The 15,538-nt window shown below is 53.0% G+C and overlaps 1 protein-coding gene across 2 annotated transcripts in view; it reads left to right on the forward strand.

Moving 5' to 3' along the window:
• BCL9L (BCL9 like) overlaps positions 1-15,456 on the forward strand; it is a 47,670-nt gene extending 32,214 nt beyond the window's left edge. The window contains exons 2-8 of one of the 2 annotated variants that reach the window (XM_038161402.1): positions 1,675-2,038; positions 3,716-3,838; positions 4,946-5,159; positions 5,970-6,054; positions 6,481-8,872; positions 9,313-9,573; positions 10,820-15,456. In XM_038161402.1, coding sequence (XP_038017330.1) covers positions 1,738-2,038; positions 3,716-3,838; positions 4,946-5,159; positions 5,970-6,054; positions 6,481-8,872; positions 9,313-9,573; positions 10,820-11,979 — 4,536 coding nt within the window. In that variant the 5' untranslated portion in view covers positions 1,675-1,737 and the 3' untranslated portion in view covers positions 11,980-15,456. The remainder of the gene's footprint in view (positions 1-1,674; positions 2,039-3,715; positions 3,839-4,945; positions 5,160-5,969; positions 6,055-6,480; positions 8,873-9,312; positions 9,574-10,819) is intronic. The other variant, XM_038161403.1, reaches the window with a different exon arrangement.
• Positions 15,457-15,538: the final 82 nt, after the last annotated feature.

A 15,538-nucleotide genomic window follows, 5' to 3' on the forward strand; every position in this document is an offset into this window, starting at 1 on the left:
CAGCTTGCAGGGAGGCAGGTGCTGAGAAGACCCCTTTGCAGAGAAGACCCTTTCTGCAAGCACAGGACTCCCTCATGGTGCATGATAAGCTGCAGCCTACACCTTTCGGTGATCACAGTCTTTTGGGGATTATGAGTCTGCCAAATGTGCTTCACTCTGCTTTCTTTGCAAGGGCGCAGTGATTTGCCCTGGCAGAGCAAGCACTTGGCTTTTGCTAGTGGCATCTCCAGGCTCACCTTCAGCAAGCCAGGAGCAGCATGTGTAGTGCTGCTGAGCTCTTGTGGTACTATTTAGACACCTGGGGTTGAGTCTGGAGCTGGTGCTTCCTGTCCCTGGTTGGCAGAAGAAATCTGTGCACAGCATCTGCCCTGTGTGGTCCAAATGGTAGGAGCAGACCACAGCAACCCCCTTCCTTGTGTGCTGGGCAGTTTCTCAGCCTGTGCACAGGGAAGCTTCTCAGGTGGATTGTGGGGGTGTCATGCAAAGCATATAGCAGATGTGAGCAAACAGAGTCATACCTCAGCTTCCATGAACATGTGGTTTACTCTCCTTCCTCCTGCTTCCACAAGAAGTAAAAACGACTGTGACAGGATTAGGGTTGTGTGTTGGATGGACCAAGGGTTTGTGGTGGCCTTCCAGAATGCACAGTGTGATAGAGGGCTGCATCCCAGTCATCTCTAATGCCTGTGCAGAGTTCCAAGGGGAATATTGCCAGTGTGAGCATGAGACTCTGCCAAGGCAACTAGATCCTGCAAGGAGGGCTGCTGCAGCATTGCTTAGCTGCATGCATGTTCCTCGGCCGAGAAACCTCTGTGTTCTGCTCTAACCTCCTCTTCTCTGCTAAACTCTGCCTCAGGCTGCAGGGCTATTCAGGTAGCTAAGCTGGGTTTTGAGCCGGAGAGCATCATCCAGGCATGTGGCACATTGCATCATCCTGCTGGGCTGGAAGGTCCTGCTAAAGTGGACACCCCCTCACCCAAAACCTTAAAGCAGGAGCTGGAACTGTCCCTCAGGCCCCTGGGAGAGGCAGAGCTTTTCTGATGAGTGCCTGCACTTCTCAGCTCTGTCCTTACCTTGGAACCCACTGTCTCCTCGGTTGCCTCAACCTTTGTCACCTGCTCTGTCCCAGTTTTCTCTTTATAGGCTTGTGTCAAGACTGTCTGCTCAGTTGTCTAGTTGTCTTCTGTGTGTTTTGCAGCACAGAGGAAACTTATTTATCAGCAAAGGGGATCCCTGAAAAACAGTAGGGCACTTGATTTCTCTCTAGGGTCACAAAGATGTCTAAGCTCTGGGAACACCTGCAAAATAGCTCTGAGCATCCTTCTACTCACCAAAGGGCCAGGCTGGCATGGAGCACCCATTTCTCATCTTGGCCTTGGAAATGAGGGCTCTCATGTCTGTGGCTGTTCCTTGAAGTACTGGCAAGTCTGCCATGCCTGGGTGAGAGTTTAGAGGTTGTCATGATGTGAGTGAGTAACTGCAGAGCAGGATTTTTTGCTCAAAGGGGCCAGGGCTATTTCCCAGCATGAGCAGCTCTGCGTTGTGCCTTGCCATGGACTTTGTCTGGCCCTGTGACCAAGTAGCAGCCCCAGTACACTGGTCCTGTGCTGTGCCCCCAGCAGCTGCACCTGTGTGAGGGGCACCCTGCTGACTTGCTGCTCTTTTCTCTTGCAGGTTTCTGATTGAAGGGCCTGCGAGCTCCCTCCACTGGCACTGTGGGAAGCTTTAGCCAAGCCAATGCACCCTGACAACAAACTGCCTAGCCATGGCAAGGCAGGCAGCAGCAGTGCCCTGGCCCAGCACCACAATGTGAGCCAAGCACCCACCTGTAACTTGGGCTCAAAGGGTGTGGGGGCAGGCAGCCATGGCAGCAAGGCCACTCAGATTTCCCCTGGCAACTCTGGACTGAAAAACAGCCAGAACACTGTCCCAAACTTCAGCTCCTTGAAGGGCAAGGTGAAACGGGAACGAAGCATCTCGGTGGACTCCGGAGAACAGCGAGAAGCCAGCACCCCATCACAGGACACAGAATCAAAAGGTAATGCTCTCCTAGACCTTGCCTCAGCACGTCCTCCCCTCAGTTGCTACAAACATCCTGGCAGGACTTGGGATTGGGAGCATCTTTGGTTTCTGTGCTGCGTCTTCTGTTCAGGCTTGTCCTGGCTGCCTGTGTGACTTTGCATCACTGCTTGTCACATCTGCAGTTTTTGGACCAGAGTGGCTGAATTCTCATTTGCTTTTCATTTCATTCCCTAAACCATTTGTTACACCCAGAATCTGGCACTGGTTTTCACAGGCTACTGAGGCCATCTAAGCAACAGCATGGTTCACTTAAACTACACCAAATGCCCCTGCATGTGCAATGTGCAAACTTTTAACTTGAGACTGAGTTGTTTTCTATCTTCTTGTTGTTGGTAGAGAGCTGCTTTGTGGTGTTGCAGCTGCCCAACGACTCAGTCATGGTTAGCAAGGAGGTGCTGCAAGGGTCACTGTCTGAACAGCTCTGTGGTTTCATCAGCAATGGATAACTCTTGTGTTACACCATGTGGCTTCTGGAAAAGGGCTGAGTCAGTGCTTCTAAACCCTTTGCCTACCCTGTCCTCAGCGGCCTTCCCTGTAAGCTCTTGCATTCCATCCAGCTCTGTGCTCCGTGGCTGTGTGGGATACTTGAGCATCTCACAGACGGTTGTAGGGGGAGAAATTCCAGTGGTGCCCTTGGTTGCAACCAAGACTCACACCCGGTCTGCAGACGCAGAGCTGCAGTTGTGGCTGGTGCCCCTAAGGATTTGTTTTCACAGTCAAAGCTATGTTGCCTGGCTGGCTTAGGCCAGAGCTGTGCCATGGAACAACAGGTAGAACATACCTGAATGAACTTCCTGCCATCGGGAAGGCTTTTTCCCCATGGTGTTACAGGGGTAACCATACACTACTGATCACAAGCATTTGCAGTTTTATCCCAGAGCTGTCTTGTAACCACTCTTCCACAGGAAAATTATTAAAATGGCCTGATCAGAAATGCCCGAATCTCCTATGTTCCTAATACACTGACAGATCATGTGAATATGGTCATGATGTAAAAAAGATTATGTAAAAAAAGTAAGTCCAGACAATGTTTCATTAGTTAAAGCACACGACTGATAGTTATTCATCCTGTGTCTGATTGCTCTCCCTGAGTCCCTAAGTGCCTTTAGGCAAGCCACTTCCTCTCTGAGCTGCATCGGTCCCATCTGAGAGGGCGGACACGTGGAGGGAGCACACAAGTTTATAGAGAGCATGAAGGCCCCTGCCTGATTGATGTCGACAAAGGGCAGAGTCTGTCTCTTGTTCCTACAGAGGATGTGAATGTGCCCTCCCATCCTTTAATTGCTGAATCACAGACCCTTTAAATTTACAGTTAATGTCCAAAGCTTTCTAGTTTGGAACTGCAGGTAGACACATCCTATGTGCATAGATTCCCTTCAGGCAGTAAGAAATACATCTCATTCTGAAACTTTGGCTCTCACAGGGAAGTCTCACTTGATCTGGCTGCTAAGAAAAGGAGCCCAGACTGAGCAGATGCTTCAGGTTCTTAACCAGTGCTGGGCAGATGTTAGCATAAGTCTTACTGCTCAGTGCATGCTGGTTGGGTTGGCACTGCCAGCATGCAGCACCCAGCTGGGCAGGACCACAGCCTTTCAGCCCCTTAAGCGCCTCTGGTGGCCCTGTCCCTTTGCAGGTGAGGTGGCTCCCCGCAGTAAGCGACGGTGTGTGCTGGAAAGGAAGCAGCCATACAGCGGCGATGAATGGTGCTCTGGGCCAGACAGCGAGGAAGACGACAAACCCATCAGCAGTGCACACAGTGAGTGACTGCCTCCTTACCACTCTGAAGCTTGAATAAAGCCAGGTCCTTCCTGTGGCTCGGCAGGGCTGATGACACTGGCACCTCTAGCTTTGCCTGTGTGTGCTCACTTAGCTGAGTGCTGTGGGGCCCATTGCAGTTGGTGGTCATTGTGCTTGCCATGCAGTGAGGCCTTGGACCTATTTTGTGGAGATGCTACAGGCATGCTGGAGGGAAAGGTGTTGAGGTTGAATGTCCCTGCTGTATGTTGCTCTGGCCACACTACTCTGGTCATAATGGCTGCCAGAGTGCCATGAGCATTGCTCTTGTTGCAGCAGCTGAGTCTCTGCCAGGCCACTCACCTTTGTCTCTGCAGCTGTGTTGTAAAGACAGCTCAGTGTAAAGAGGCTCTTGGGATCTTGACAGTGGTTCAGGCTGTGCTCTTTTTGGGACAATGGACTGTAGGTCTCCTCTGTTTTCCAAAAGCATCAGCATTCTTTGACATTTTGTATCTACAATTCACTTTGCTTTCAAACTGTAACAGGGAGAGAATCTGAGAGATGGGGCAAAGTCCTGTGGGGCCCGAGGAGATGCCCACGTTCTCTGTTGGAGAACATGAACGTGTAGAAAAGCAAGAAGAGGGTGGCCTCTGTGCCTGCCAGCGCATTGTTGCCATTGTCTCTGGAACATCCACTTGCACTTCTCAGCACAGTCCGCAGCCTGTGCGGGAAGGGATAGTGCCACTTCCCTTGTCAGCCTGCTCCCAGACCTGCCTGGCAGGAATGGGTCAGGTGGGGCTGCCAGGGGCAGGGGCTGGCAGCGCCCGCGACCCGGCTCCCAGCGCTGTGTCCCGTGTAAGTGCTGCGCTGGCAGGGTCGGACTGCAGAAGCTGCTGCGATGGGGAGGGGCAGCTGGAGGGGGGAGCAGGGAGCCAGCTGGGTTAAGGTAGAGGAAGGCCAGGCATGCCTCTGGTAATTGCAGCGCTTAGTAATATTAATTATGGATCGTACTTAATTAGGGCTGACGATTGACAGCCGGTCAGCGCTGCGGCGGGCCGGGCCTGTGCTGCCGCCTGCTGGCCGCTCCGTGCAGCAGCGCCGCCCGCAGCTCGTGTTCTCTGCCCCGCAGGCTGTAATGTAGCCGATCCTGCGATGTCCACGGCCCCACAGCTTGGCCCAGGGTCCAACCCGCTGCCTAACCTGAGCGAGAGCAGTGCTTCCGGCGTGCCCCATGGTGCTGCCCCTGGCTTGCGGTCAGAAGCTGCGGGAGGCGGAGGCAGCGGAACAGGGAAGCAGCAGCCTTCACAGTTTGTTTACGTCTTTACAACGCACCTTGCTAACACGTAAGCGGTAAACCCCACACCTCCTCCACTGGTACTGGCTGGCCTTGCCACACCTGGCCGGCCTTGTCATACCTGCCTGCTGCATGCAGCACTTGAGCACAGAGCTGGAGAAATCTGTGTCTCTCTGGTTCACAGAGTGGGAAACCTCTGGGGTTTGTGAGGTATGCTGACAGTTATTGCAGGTGGACAAACTTGGACTTAAATGCCCATTTCCTACCAGTGAGGCCTGGCTCTGCACTCTGTTTCACCCACTGTGGAGCCCATGTAGTCGGCATCCAACAAAATGATTCTCCCAAAGCAATGTGGGCTGCTGGTCTGATTTGAAAGTATGTAAGGGGTGGGTGTGACAGGGAGTGTAATGTAACACATGGTATTCTCCACACAATTCCTCTCTTCTGTCCTGCATTGTCTCAGCCATAGAGTCTTAGAAGTTAGTTTAGTCTGTTTAGCCTAGTCTGTGTAGCCTAGGCGAAAACTAGCCTAGTTTTAGAGCTCTGCTGTACCACAGGTTTAGTGTGGGAGATTCCAAAGCATTTTGGTGACATCCACCTTAGGCAGCAGGCACAAAGCAAAGCCTTCCACGGGACATGGGAAGAGGGAAATTGAATGGCAAGTGATCATCCATTGGAGATCCTCACTGGGGGCTCTGCAGGACATACGTGAGGACTCTGAGAACATTCCCCCTTCTTGGTTACCTCCAGAGATTTCTTTCTCCCTGCAGAACTGAAGAGCAGAGGTGGCAGCCGGGGCTGTGGATGGGTAGGATGGGGCGCAGTGCCTGTTCTCAAGTGATTTGTGCTCTCTCCCCAGAGCTGCAGAGGCTGTCCTGCAGGGCCGAGCTGACTCCATTCTGGCCTACCATCAACAGAATGTCCCGCGGGCAAAGCTAGACCAGGTATACCACCTGTGAAGCAGTCGCTCCTGTTGGCACATGCTGATGACTATTACCCTTCCAGTCTGATGTGGTCATTCTCCCCCATCCCCTGGCTCAACTGTGAAAGAAGGGGTTGCCAAAATGCCCTTTCAGTGGGGTGGGAAGCTGCTTTGCTGCAAAATCTCTTTGGCACAAGTCCTTGATGTTGTCAGCTGTGAAAAGTTTGGGATGGGGCGTGGCATGTTCCCCCACAGCCACGTGTGCAGAGTACCTGCTTGTGCATTTCTAGATCATGTAGTAAAAAAACTACATTTTTTTCCTGCAAGGAATGAAGGTGAACTGCCATGAGGCTTCATTTTGGGACAGAGAGGTCTCCTGCAGGGTGCAGGGAAGAATACCTTCCTAGGATCTTTCCCTGCTCAAGTTTCTTCCCCTTTTCTCTGCCAGGCACCACCTGCTCCTAAAGTGCTGGGCGTTGCTGAGCCACTTCCAATTAACCCTCCTGCTGCCAATACTCCACAGTCCCAGCCACTGGCCCCTCAAGCAAGTCAACCACAGCCGCAGCCTCCCCCACCACAGCCTCCAGCCCCACCACCTCAGGCCATCAGTCAAACACCTTTGCCTGCACCCAGCAGCCTGCCCCAGGAAGGGACAAGTGAAGATGGCCGGAGAGATCTGACTCCCAACTCTTTGGGGAACAATAGCAGCAACAACCAGCCTGGAAGTAACCATCCAAATACGCCCACTGCATCTGCCAGCACCATGCAACCTGGGCAAGTGGACTCCTCCGCCACACCCAGCTCCAGCCTCCTTGGAGAGGGCCCAGGGATGCCAGGGAATGGGCAGGCAGGCCTGGGCCCCAGGAACACCATGAACTCAGAAGGGCTCTCAAAGGAGCAGCTGGAGCACCGGGAGCGCTCTCTGCAGACCCTGAGAGACATCGAGCGCCTGCTGCTGCGCAGTGGGGAGGCCGAGCCCTTCCTGAAGTCCAGCCAGAATGCGGGTGAGGGAGGAACTGCCCCTCAGCCACAGGCTGCCCCTGCCCAGCCCCCCGTGCCCCCTGCCAGCATGAAGAAGTATGAAGAGCCTCTGCAGTCCATGATCTCCCAGACCCAGAGCCTTGGTGGGCCCAGCCTGGACCATGAGGTGCCCCACCACCCTGGCGCTGACATGGGACAGCAGATGAACATGATGATGCAGCGGCTGAACCAGGACAGCCTGACACCAGAGCAAGTGGCCTGGAGGAAGTTGCAGGAGGAGTACTACGAGGAAAAGCGACGGAAAGAGGAGCAGATCAGCATCCATGGCCGGCCCATGCAGGAGATCATGATCCCTCAGTCAATGGGGAGCATGATGATGCGTGGGCCTCCACCACCCTACCACAGCAAGCCTGGAGAGCAGTGGCCACCAGGGATGGGCAGCCAGCTGCGGGCACCCATAGATGTGCAGGACCCTCTGCAGCTGCGGGGAGGGCCACCCTTCCCTGGCCCACGGTTCCCTGGGAATCAAATGCAGAGAGTGTCTGGCTTTGGAGGGATGCAGAACATGCCCTTGGATGCTCTTGGGCCCATGAATGCCATGCAGAGGCCAGTCAGGCCTGGCATGGGATGGAGTGATGATATGTCTCCTATGGGAGGCCCTGGGAACTTTCCACAAGGCACCTTGCCCTACCCACCAGGGCAAGGAGACCCAGAAAGGTTTATGAATCCCCGTGCCAGAGAGGAGATCCTGCGGCATCAGCTCATGGAGAAACGCCCAGTGGCAATGCAGAGGCCCATGGGGATATCCAGCAACTCCATGAGCCAGGGCATGGAAATGGAGAGGATGATGCAGGCTCACAGGCAGATGGATCCATCCATGTTTGCTGGGCAGATAACGGGTGAGACCCTGAGCAGTGCCCCAATGGGAATGGATTTTGCAGGCACTCGGGGGATGCTGAGCCCCCCTATGAGTCAGTCAGGTCTTCGGGACATGGACACACCCATGGGCCCTGGCAACCTCAACATGAACATGAATGTCAATATGAACATGAACATGAACCTCAATGTCCAGATGACCCCACAGCAGCAGATGATGATGTCCCAGAAGATGAGGGGCCCTGAAATGATGACCCACCAGGGCATGAACCCTGAGGAGCTGGCCAGGGTTAGGGCTCAGAATGGCAATGGCAGTGCAATACTAACGGGACCCCAGAAAATGATGATTCCCTCACAGTTCCCCAACCAAGGACAGCAAGGCTTCTCAACAGGGCAAGGGTCTTACCCCAACCTGCCCCAGGAGATGGGCAGTGGCTCAGACATGTTCAGCCCTGAGCAGGGCACCATGCCTGTTGGGAGCATCAGTGGCACCACCAGACTCAGCCACATTCCTCTGCCTCCAGCCTCCAATCCCACTCCCACACCGGGGGGAAACCTGGCCAACATACACCCAGCACCTTCCCGGGGGCTGGGCCGCCGGCCCTCTGACCTCACCATCAACATCAACCAGATGAATTCCCCCAGTATGGGTCACCTCAAGTCTCCCACCCTTAGCCAGGTGCATTCGCCACTGGTCACCTCCCCATCTGCCAGTCTCAAGTCCCCACAGACACCCTCGCAGATGATCAGCATGCCACCTTCAAACCAGTCTGGACCCCTCAAGTCCCCCCAAGTGATGAGTTCCTCCCTCAACGTCCGGTCTCCGAGTGGCTCACCAAGCCGCCTGAAGTCCCCTTCTATGGCTGTTTCTTCCCCTGGTTGGGTGCCATCTCCCAAAGCCACCATGCCCAGCCCAGGAGTCAACCAGAGCAAGCAGACTCTCAATATGAACTCATCTGCTTCCATCGGAGCACTGGAGCAGGGTATGCTGGGTGTCTTGTATGCGAGTGCATGTCTGTGCTTGGTTTTGATGAGTGTGTGGACAGGGTTTCTCTCCAGCCCGCAAGCTCTCTCTGGAGCAGGAAGACACGTGTTCCTGTGCCTGGCCCTGCATCTCACAGAGCAAGTATGTTTTACCAGGGGTCCAAACAGGGCCTTTTCAGGTAGATCTGTGACACATGCAGCAAACGCTGTGTCTGTGCTGGGCAGTCAGGGTCAGGTTTCAGTGGAAGTCTGTCACTGCTCTGGAGCAGGGTCTCTGCATGAGCCTTCTCAGAGTCCAGAGAGTGCTGCACTGTGCCAGCTTTGTGCTTTGCAGCCTCCTCTGGTCACTGCTGTCAGAAGGAGAGGAAAGGGTTGCTCTCTGGTGGGAGCAAGCCATTGCATGTGAACAATACTAAGTTGATCTCTCTCTTGCTTGCAGGTTCTCTCCCTGCCGGGCCTCGGAGCAGCTCTTCCGCACCAGCCAGCAACACCTCTAGCACCATGAATCCGAACATGCCTTTTACTTCCTCTCCAGATCCATCCCCTTCCCAGAACCCCCTCTCACTGATGATGTCCCAGATGTCCAAGTACGCCATGCCCAGCTCCACGCCACTTTACCACAATGCCATCAAAACCATCGCCACCTCTGATGATGAGCTGCTGCCAGACAGGCCTATGCTTCCACCTGGAAGTATGTCAGGTATCTACTTCTGGAGGTGGGGTTGCAAGGGGTCAGGCTGTCTTGTGGCTGCCAGTGGACCTGAGGCAGCAGGTGGAGAAAGAATTAGGAACTCTGATCTCCCCATGACTGCCATGTCACATAGCTTAAATTTCCCCTTGTTTGTAAGTCTCTGCACTTCCCTGCCCTCTGCCCAGGCTGTCCATCAGCTTTTGGCTTGGGTGGAAGGACATGAGCTGGTCTGGCTTGAGGGGTCCTTCTTCCACAAGACCTGTAAGTTTTTTACCTTTACCTATGGAGATGTATTTGGCCTGAGTTTTTATGGCTCCTGGAGTTTTCTCAGGTCCAGGACTTGCAGGCAGAGGTCTCCTGCTTAGAGCCCTTGTGTTCCTGTGCGGTGGGACAGGGATGCTCTGAATGGGGCTTGGGAATCTGGTGTTTTGAGTGGAGCCCAAATGCCTGCACAGGCAAGGCTGTGTTGTAGCACAGTTGTGATTTCAGTAGGCCAGATACGCTCCACTAACTGGTGGCACTGGTGAGGACATCTAGGCAAATGAGTGTTTTTGGTCACGTGGTGACCAACCCAAAGGGGAATTCCAACATGCTCTACCACTTGATTTAGGGGTCTAAAGCTGTCTGATAAATATTTTTGTCAGTTTTGAAAATGAAAAATCAACTTTTTGACTCTTTCACCGCTGAGCAGTCACTTAGGTTGACCACAGGCATGCAAATGCATTGGCTGCCTCCGCAGGCACTGATGGCTGCTCTGCTTTTCTGATGGGCACAGACTTTCCTGCCCAGACGGCACCTGTGTAGGGCTGCTGACTCTTCTGCTTTTTTCCTCCTCAGCACCCGAGGCTGTGTGGCCACTGGGGCTTGCTGGGTGGCAAACCCTGTGGCAGGCAGGGGTGAAGGGTCACTCCTTGCTGCCTTTCAGGTATCTGAGAGCCCTGATGAGACCATGGTGTAAGGCACACACAGAGCCAGTCAGGACGCTAAAATCAGGGGAATGTAAGAAACTACAAATCTAGCATGGGACTGGATGAAGCTGGAAGAGCCCTCTGGTGCTTGTGGGCTCGGGGAGCTGGAGTTGGAGACACTTTTCCTGATGCTTTGTAAGCCCATCTTGGAGCTGCTTTCTGAGCATCATGCTCCATGCTCAGAGTATTCCAAGCAGGACTGCTTGGCAGGTTCTCAGGATGTGGATTTTACAGCCCCGAAAGGTCTATAGGAAGGGTTAACTCTTCTCTCTTTTTCCTGTCCTTAGGCGTGACGGGGAATCAGCCAAATCAACTGCACTTGAACTCTGTGGGGCCTGGATCCTCTCAGAGCCCCATGGGAATGAACCTGCCTGGTCAGCAGCCCCTTTCCCACGAACCACCCCCCACCTCCATGATGTCCTCCCCAAACCCTCTGGGCTCCAACATTCCTATGCATCCGAGTGGGCCAGGGGCAGGCGTGCCCCCCCAGAACCCCATGATGCTGCCCCCGGGTCCCCAGGACTCATTGAACCAGCAGTGTGGCCCCGTGCCCAACAGTTCACAGATGATTCCTTCCAACCAGCTCGTGTTCCCCCGCATGCAGCAGCCCCACAATGCCATGCCGTCTCCTGCCGGAGGCATGCCCATGGCCCCCAGTGCAGGAGGTGGCCCTGGGATGCAGCAACATTACCCACCAGGGATGCCCTTGCCACCTGAGGACCTTCCCTCCCAGCAGCCTGGCCAGATGCCCCCTCAGCAGCACATGATGGGCAAGAACATCCCTCCTCGGATTGGTGACCCCTACCCACCCGTGCTTCCTGGGGTGGCGTCGGTGCTGAACGACCCCGAGCTCAGTGAGGTCATCCGCCCCACGCCCACGGGGATCCCGGAGTTTGACCTGTCCAGGATCATCCCATCAGAGAAGCCAAGCAGCACCTTGCAGTATTTCCCCAAGAACGACAGCCAGGCACCCAAATCTCAGCCTTCCAACCTCCACCTCATGAACCTGCAGAACATGATGGCTGAGCAGCCCCCGGTGCGTCCAGGTATGAATGCTCCCAGCCTCCCTGGGCAGCAGGGTGTGCAAAGGGGACTCAGCATGCCCATGTGCCATCCTGGACAAGTACCCATGCTGGGCAGGACAGGCATACCACCCCAGCAAGGCATGATGGGCAATAGCATGCACCAGGGCATGATGTCTCCGCAGCAGAGCCTGATGGCCCAGCAGAATTTCATGCTGATGCAGGCCAAGCAGAGAAGCATGTCTGTGTCGGGGGAGATGTATGCCCAGACAGGACATATGATGTCACCTCAGGGCTCTCTCATGGGGCCCCCGCCTCAGCAGAACCTCATGGTCACACACCAGATGAGGCAGAGGAGCGTCTCCCTGGACAGCCAGATGAGTTATATCCCCGGGCCTGGGAACATGGCGAACTTGCCTTTTTAACCCTGACTGGCACTCAGGGCTGGGGCGGGGATGGGGCTGCACCTACAAACATTTTTAAACCTTTCTCTGGGGGCGGGTTGGGGGCCAATGCCAGTGGAGGACACCACGTGGGATGCTTTTCATATCGGATTTGCCTCTACACAGCAAACCAGATGTGCAGTAAACTTGATGTGAATTGGGTTTCTTTTTCCTTTCTTTTTTGGGGAAGGGGAGGGTGAAGAGGCTGGGTGTGGGGCTGTTACTTTGAACCCTGCGTGGTGACCAGGGACATCCAGACCATGTGGCAGTTTGAAAAGTTTTCACTTATGGTTTTCCTCCGTCAAGTGTTTTTCTTGCCCTTTTTTCCTCTCTCTTTTTTTTTGTCCTTCCTTTTTAAGCAACCAAAATGTGCAAGAGGGTTTTTGGAACTAGCTGTAAATAGGTCGCTGGGAAAGGCAAAATTTGTGCTGGTTTTTAATTGTCCTGTATTTCTGTGTTTTAATAGAAGCCTCAAAACATGTTTTAAAAAACAGAAAGAAAAAAACATGCTAAAGGCAGCAGTGTACAAGGATTGAAATCTCTCCGTGGGGAAGGCAGGAGGATCCCCAGGGTGCACAGGGTGTTGAGAGATCCCATTGTAGATTGACTCTGTCAGACCTGTGTTGTTCAGGAATCTGAATGGTTTTGCATGTGTGTGGAGAGGGCATGTTGCAGTGTCATGCAGATCTCAGGTCCTGTGGATACGTGGATACTACGCCGAGTACACAAACACAACCACTGACCAAGGGCCATTGGGCAGGGGGAGGCTGCCAAGCTGCAACCCCAGTGAAATGCTGCTGGAGCGGTGCTCGTCTGGCAGGGCAGAGGCCACAGTTTTACAGGATGCAGCTGTTGCTGCTCTCTGGAGAAGCTGCTGTGTTTGGGATGGGAAGGATGCCGGCACTTCAGCTGGAGAAGCATCAAGAATCTGGGCTTCACAGATGGTAATGTGCTAGACCTGAAGGTCTTGACCAGCTCTGTCACCTCTACTCCCTTCTCTTCCCTTCATGCTGTGTCCCCTGTAGGCAAGGTGTTGTGGTGGGTAGAGACAGATGGGCTTTGAGGTGAGTGAGGTGATACATTCCAGTGCTTCCAGGAGAGGCTAGCTGGGAACCCTGATCTTCTGCAGCCTTCCTACACCAGTCTATTACCCATCCATTACCCTTCACCACTGCGTCCTGCTTCCTCGCCATTGAATGCTTTCCCAGGTTTTCCTTGTGCTTGTCAGTCCTTCATCTGTAGAGTTTTGCAGGCAGTCTTCACTCCGTGATGACCTGAGCTACTGGCAGCAGCCCTGCCCTGTGGCACAGGAGAGGTCCAGCTCTTGAAGAGGACCTGTCCTTGAGTGCAATACTCTACCTCAGTGTTCAGTGTCAGCAGCATGGCCATCCTGTGCTTCAGACAGAAGAGGCCAAAGTTGAGTTGCAATCTCTTATTCCTAGGCTGGCAAAAGCATGTCATTTGGACGACTCTGGCTTTTCTGGATGCACTCCACCCTCTCCATCCTGTACTCCATAAGGTCTTCCTGCATGCAGCCCTGATGGTCTTTCCCATGTTTTTTCACAGAGGGGAACGTGTCATGATGCACACACGTTTCTGCACACATCACAGTATCTCTGGACCTCTGTGAGGACTTGCAATTCCAGCATCCAGTGGTGAACCTGGGGCACACAATTGCTGGAGGAACACTGCTTGGAGGATTATCTCTGCAGAGCCAGGCTTAACACACTACCTCTCTTATAACAGAGCTCACCTTTCCCAGCTTGATGTTGCCAGGAGGAAAGGGCTTTGGAAAGGGAGATTGCCAAGTAGTGAGTGAACAGCAACACTTTTTTTCAGGTTGCAAGCTGTTGGAAAGGCTGGTGGGTCCTGAAATGTCAGCCCAGCAGTTGTCTTGATCCAGTCTGTGAGAAGATGGAATCATTAAGTCCAGTTAGGAATACATTGAAGCTTTGGGGCATTTTGTAGTTCTGGGTGAGAAGCATGAGTTTGGATCTGAGGAATGATCTTGCTCTAGTCTCCTGCTTTGTAGAGGGTTGTTGTATACAATGTGAGCAAGTAACATTTTTTGAAGTGGTTAAACAGGAACAATCATGAGAAGTTCTCCTTCCTGCTGAGGCAGTTGGAGCAGAAGAATAATCTTCAGCTCAGGCTTTGGACCTGACATGTTAGCTGGTTGGATTCTTGATCCTTTCAGTGTGTGTTTCATGTGGGAGGATGTGGCTCAAACAGATGTAGCTCTTTGTAAGCTTGACTTGCCTGAAAGGCTGTAGCTTCTCTTGGCTGCTCTTCAGGCTGTTGGCTGCTGGTAGCTTCTCATAAACATCCAAATACCAATTATAGTCCCAAACTTTGCTCATCACCTACCAGCAAGTCTTGGCTAATTTGAAGCCATAACATTTTCTATATGGAAGTTTTTTTGTTTGCCTGTAGATAGCTGTTGTTTTAGCCTGGTTGAGATCTCCATGTGTTTGTACTTTCCCTGTTGTCCCTTTTGCCCAGCCTGACACACAAGTTGCCTGGGGCTTGCAGTCCTCACTGTGTCAGCAGCGCATTGTCCCTGTATCAGCAGGAGCCTGCAGGCTTGTGGTACATGCTGTGCAGAGCTCAGAAGACTAGTGCTGAGCGCTCACAGGGACATGGCAGTGTGATGCTATTTCTGCCTGGCAACAGGAGGAAGACCTGTCCTTCAGTGACCAATAAGCCTTTTGACTCAGCAGCCCTGGATACAGAAGGGAAATCCTGATGCTAGGCCAGAGCTGAGGACTCTGGAGCAGCAGTTGGTGCTCTTCTGCAAAATCTCACTGCCCTGGAGCCAGCCCTACCCCTATCACTGTGATGGCTGAACAATGGGGAGAAGAAATGCTGCCTAACACCCTGTGCCCTGGGCGCTGCTCCCAACCATGTCTGTGAACAGGAATGTGGCAGGAGTTCCTTTGGAGGCTCAGTGACAGCCAGTCCTTGTTAGACCCAGGCAAGGTTTGCCATCAGCTGGTTGCCCGCTGCCGTGACCTGTGTCTAGTCTTGTGTCTTGTAGTTTATTGCTCGGCTCCTCACCTTGAGTTCTGTGTACTGACTCCACCTAATCACAGTAGAAGGTTTGCCCATCTTTTAGCCATGACTTTGCCATGTGTTTCCAGCTCCAAAAAAGCGAATGCTGGGAAACTGCATCTTTCAGTATGTTGGATAATCACACACCTGGAATTAGCTTTCACATTGAGGTAAAGTTGACTGACCTGTTCTCTGTCATCCCATGGAGAAACTTCCCCAGTCATTTTGTACCATTATATAAATATATATATATAAATATAAATATATAAATACAATATGTGAAGACATCTTATTGGTTTTTATTTGAAACAATTTTTAGGCTTGTTTTTGGGTATCTGTGCTGCCTGTAATGTATTGACCTGTTTTATAGGTGCCTTTTTATTAAAAAGACAAATTTCAAGACCTGACCCTGTGCCTGTATTTTTCCACATGATTTTCCACAGGACTGCAGCAGAGACAGAGAGTGTGAGAGGTGCTGGAAGGATTGTGT

This window comes from Motacilla alba, chromosome 24, assembly GCF_015832195.1.
Source record: "Motacilla alba alba isolate MOTALB_02 chromosome 24, Motacilla_alba_V1.0_pri, whole genome shotgun sequence".
Taxonomy (NCBI): domain Eukaryota; kingdom Metazoa; phylum Chordata; class Aves; order Passeriformes; family Motacillidae; genus Motacilla; species Motacilla alba.